Genomic DNA, 5514 nt, shown 5'->3' with positions numbered 1-5514 from the left:
TCTTATGTTCTTTAACTCTAGTACCCAATCTGCGTTTTGTTTGCCCAACGTACGATACTTCACAATCATTACATGATATTTTATAGACTACATTACAACGCGACATTTTATTGATCATATCTTTTCCCGTTCCAATAAACCTCCTCAACGAATGGATAGGTCGATAAGCCATCTCAAAGTCAAACTTTTTTACATTATTTATGAAGGCCTCAGACAATGATTTAAGATAAGGAACAACAAAATATCTTTTCTTATTATTATCGGTGATTTCACCTCTTTTTTATAACAAAATTTCTTTAATCTCTCCCTTAAATTATAAAATATAAAATTAAGCGGATATCCATTCTCCAATAACAAATTGATCATTAACTTTAAATTGTTTTCATGGTACTGCGGGTCCGAAATATTTAGTATTTTATCTATTAACCTAAAAACCACACCTCGTTTATGAGCTATTGGATGATGGGAATGAAAACTAAGATACCTTCCTGAAAACGTGGGTTTTCGATACCAATCCAAACTAAGATTACCTTGTTTTAAAATTATAGAAACATCTAGGAAGTTTATAGAATCGTTTTCATTAAATTCAATAGTGAATTGCAATCTCTCATGAAATGAATTAAATGTATTCAAAATGAAATCCAAATGTTCCTGTTTTGACGCAAATAAAATATCATCAACATATCTGTAATAAATCGGTAAACAAAAATTACACTTTTTTATAGCTTCCTCCTCTATATCCTGTAAAACCATATCCGCAATGGTCGGAGAGACAGGGGATCCCATAGAAGTTCCAAATATCTGTCTATGTATGCGACCATCAAACTTAAAATAAGTTGAATCAAGGACAAATCTGACAGCAATCAAAAACTCTTTCAACGGAATCAGTGTTCCTCCAAAGATACAGTCCCATCTCTTTTCAATGCTTTTCAACGCCAAGTCTGTGGGAATGTTTGTAAACATTGATTTCGTGTTGTTTACACGCTTGTGTCGAATATGCGGTTTTTCAATTTTATTAGATACAAGTTTGTATTTGATGTTTGTATTCTTGTTAAAGATTGTATTCGCTTATTTAGGAGACTTACGAAGATCCATATTAGAATTAAATTTATCAAGTCTTGTATGAACTTAAACTTAGTTCCATCACATCTTAAATCGATATTTAAAATCAACGTAACATTCTTTCAACATGAATGGATAGATAGATGTAGAAGAATTAATTTACTTCATGTAAAACGGATTTTACCCTAGAGCTCTCTGATGCATACAAACACCTGTTTTACTTCACCAATAAAATGCATAATATTACACGGGCATTAGCGTCACATCTCCCGATGAACATTTTTGATGATTTTATCAGACATCAGGAATATCTGAGTGATAAAATTTGGAGAAAAGAAAATGCGAGATTGTCAAAAAAGGTAGAGTGGTTAATTGAGAGACGTAGGAATGAAACAAAAAATAGAATCACTAATCTCAGGTATTTTAGTTATATCAGTGAGGACGAACAGAAGAAGGTTTGTTCCTTCTCCAATCCTTATAAAGTTGATTCTTCTAAAATCGAGATTTCACCATTTTATTTTAAATCAGAGGTTTCTGTTGAAAGAATACATGAAAAATGGTTTGTAAACGGGTCAAATACTTATATACCAAGAGAAGTTCAGTTACTTATACAACTTGGTGATAAGTTTAACATGCCTACAACAAATCAGGAGAAGGAAAAAACGTTGATTGAATTTATAAAACACGTAGGGAATAATATTGATAAATGTAAAAATGCAGTTCGTCAATCCGTCAGGAATCAATCCACACGAATTTTAGATAGGTATGCCTCTGACAATCTGAAACTGAATGTGACTGATAACACGTTGTTAAAATGGTCAAAGATAACTAAGAACTTTATGAAGGAACAGCCTGAAATATTTTTTACTAGAGCTGACAAAGGCAATGTCACGGTAGCTATGGATATTAATGATTACAAAATGCGGATGAATGAGATGTTATCGGATGGTAATACTTATACTTTAACAAGCAAAGATCCAACAAAGATTATTATTAATAAATTAAGAGATATTTTACATAGGTGGAAGGAAAAAGGATATATACAAGATGCGAAATATAGAAGTTTACTGTCAACGGACGGTGTTCTTCCCAGAGCATACGGTCTCCCCAAAATACACAAAAAAGACTGTCCTCTTAGGATGATTGTGTCGTACATTAATAGTCCACTTTATGAGTTATCTAAGTTTTTACATGAAACGATTTCTAATAATGTAAGTGCACCTAAGAGTAATATTAAAAATAGTTTAGAATTTGTAGATGCACTGAGAAGTGCGAAATTAGAAGCAGATTTTCGGTTTGCTTCTTTAGATGCAGTCTCTTTGTTTACAAACACAGACTTGGCGTTGAAAAGGATTGAAAAGAGATGGGACTGTATCTCTGGAGGAACACTGATTCCGTTGAAAGAGTTTTTGATTGCTGTCAGATTTGTACTTGATTCAACTTATTTTAAGTTTGATGGTCGCATATATAGGCAGATATTTGGAACTCCTATGGCAGGGATGCTCAACCAATTTTTCCGAAGGGCCAGATTTTTAATTTTGATCATTGCCCGCGGGCCATGATCATAATATCAAATTATTGTCCTCTTTGCATTACCCAGGGAGTGCCACGTGGAGGTGAGACAATGACAATCCCCATTTTTGTTTTTTTGTTCTTTTTTTTGTTTTTTTTATTTTTCGTTTTTTTATATTAACTATCTGTTATTGTCTTTCAACGTTATTTTATCTTTGGAAACTCTGAATAGTTTTTTGAACTAGTACCTTTCAAAAAATGATCTATGACTATCTTGAAGCGACAAAAAATGATCTATGACTACCATAAAATAATAATATAACTAATAACTAATACCATACTAAAAACTAATAACTAATACCATGCATACTAATACCATAAATAACACTAATGTGAGAATTGCGATTTGCTGCCTTGGCCAACTTTGTAAACTCAAGGTTGTAGCTAGTAGTAGCAGCAATCAAACAATCCTCAAGATGGTGGTCAGTTAGACGATTTCGAAACTTGTTTTTCACGTAATTCATTTTTGAGAATGTAGCTTCGCAAACATAAGTGGATCCAAACATTGTCAAAACAAAAGAACCTATCTTTCGTAAATTAGGGTAAGTTTCATTGGGTAAAATATCAGTCCAAAACTTGATTATCTGTGATGCTTGATAGCTTTCTTTCAATACACTGTTTTCTTGCAACTCAATAATTTCCAGCTGAAGCCTAGCTTTATCAACGTAACCACCAAAAAGATGCATAGCTTGTGTAACCCAGTTACCGTTGGGTTCCACAGAAAATGGATTCTTTAAAGCAGTGAGCAAATTAGAGATTTGGCTAAATTCTGAAAACCGCGAAGAAAATTCGATCTGCACTTCTTGTAAAAACTTGACAAAGATGTCCATGCCAATGTCTTCATCAGGATTTCCTTCAATATGAACTTTCAATGAAGGAAAGTGAAGTAGTTCCTTTGAATTCAGATCGTTTTCGAACAACTGCAATTTCCGCTGGAATGCTTTTATTATTTCCCACATATCACAGAGAACTTTATTTTTGCCTTGCAAATATTTGTTGAGTTCATTAAAATGGGAAAACACATCGCCCAAAAAACAAATTTTGCTAACGTTCTCTATGTTACTCAAAAATTGGAAATACTCATTAGCAGTCTTAGTATTTCTGGACTCAAGAAAACTGCGAATTTCTGGTAGTAAGCATATCAATCTGTTCAATACATTGCCTTTACTTAGACAGCGAACATCATTGTGAACAAGCAACTCTATGTATTCGCTTTCACATTCTTGCAAAAATGCTCTTAGTAAACGGTGTTGTAGAGCCGAATGCGAGCGCAGATAATTAACTATTTTCATTACTACTGTCATGACATTCTTAAGATTGTCAGAAAGCTTTGAGCACAGAACAGCTTGATGAATTATGCAATGCAATGCAATAATTTTAGAATTTCGATTTTTCGTGAGTGTAACAAAACCATTAACTTTACCAGTCATAGCCGGTGCACTATCAGTTGTTATCGAAAGAATATTATCAAACGAAAGATTGTTAGACTCCATGAACTTTTGAAAATTTGTGAATAGTATTTCACCGGTTGTGCGATCGTGAAGTGGCAATAATGTTAAAAGTTCTTCTTTAAATTCATTGTTCCAAAGATACCGAACATAAACTGCCATTTGCGAAATATCTGAAATATCAGTTGATTCATCAATTGCAAGTGAAAAGAATTTTGCTTTCAACAGATCACGCAAAATGTTTTCTCGGACTAATTTTGAACAAGACTCAATTTTTTTAGTTATCGTGTGGCGCGACAAAGGAACTTTTTGAAAGTTTCAGATACTTCTGTTTTGGTTTCGAAAAGCGTATTTGCGGCTTCAAGTAAGCATAACTTAATTACTTCAGAGTGAGAATAGGGAATTATATTTTTCGCCATAATCCAAGAGATTCGTAGAGACGTTTCAGCGCACTTTTCCTGCTCACTCAGAGCACGTTTCATTATTAAATTTGATTGCTCACGTGAATTTTGGAGTAATGCTATTTTTTCATTACGCAGAGATCCTTTTGAGTATTCTCTGTCATATTTAGCGGCATGGTTTGAATTGTAATGTCGCTTCAAGTTAGCGGCTTTGTTAACCGCCACGGTTTCATTACAAATTAAGCATGTTGGCTTGGCATCTTTACGATCAGGGAGGATGAAAAAATATTCTTCAGTCCAATGTAATTGAAAAGCTCGATTTTCAGAATCAACTTTTCGACGCTTTTGTTCAGACATTTCGATTGTCAGGCCTTGAAGCGAGAAATGCAACGAGCCAAACTAAATTGAAAATAAGCAGTAAGTAGCAACTTTATATGAGCAAGCAGAAAAAGATGCGTAGAGAACGCGAGAAAAGGAAAAGATAAATAAATCAGTGAGCAGGGATTTGTTTCATTAAAACATTCGGAATTTTACACTCACAGTCATCTCTTATCAGGAATAATTGTAATATGGGAATTGCAATTCCATAAAAATCGTAAAAATCGTATTCTTAATTAAATGGAACCTCACACGCAAGTTCTGAATCTGCTCCCACTTTACTTCCTAACAGTGAAATTCAGGACCGCTGCGTGAGACCTGCACGTCTTTACCAAAAAAATCGCTAGGACTTAACAAAAGATACGCGCATAAAGATATTTGTTACTACGCGGTTGTAACATCCCTACTCGCGCTACTCACGTGCGTCTGTCTTCAGGGCCGTTTCAAGCCGGGGTGCAACGGGTGTAGCGCACCCGGGCGGCCACTTCGCAGGGGCGAAATTTTAGAATATAGTTGCGGGCCGGACTAACAGGTTGCGCGGGCCGGATCTGGCCCGAGGGCCAGACGTTGAGCATCCCTGTCCTATGGGATCCCCTGTCTCTCCGACCATTGCGGATATGGTTTTACAGAATATAGAGGAGGAAGCTATAAAA

The 5514-nt window shown here is 34.9% G+C and overlaps 1 protein-coding gene across 1 annotated transcript; it reads right to left on the bottom strand.

Moving 5' to 3' along the window:
* Positions 1–2720: 2720 nt before the first annotated feature.
* LOC105287312 (general transcription factor II-I repeat domain-containing protein 2A-like) lies at positions 2721–4485 on the bottom strand. Its single transcript, XM_011352873.3, has one exon. The coding sequence runs from the start codon at positions 4242–4244 to the stop codon at positions 2922–2924; it is 1323 nt and encodes a 440-aa protein (XP_011351175.1). The 5' UTR covers positions 4245–4485; the 3' UTR covers positions 2721–2921.
* Between the last annotated feature and the right edge of the window lie 1029 nt (positions 4486–5514).

Source organism: Ooceraea biroi, chromosome 8 (genome assembly GCF_003672135.1).
Source record: "Ooceraea biroi isolate clonal line C1 chromosome 8, Obir_v5.4, whole genome shotgun sequence".
Taxonomy (NCBI): domain Eukaryota; kingdom Metazoa; phylum Arthropoda; class Insecta; order Hymenoptera; family Formicidae; genus Ooceraea; species Ooceraea biroi.
This window is presented reverse-complemented; position numbering and strand designations above follow the sequence as displayed.

Bases quoted from the DNA above. Each gene is read 5' to 3' on its own strand.
- LOC105287312 (XM_011352873.3), bottom strand. From the start codon at position 4,244: ATGGCAGTTTATGTTCGGTATCTTTGGAACAATGAATTTAAAGAAGAA.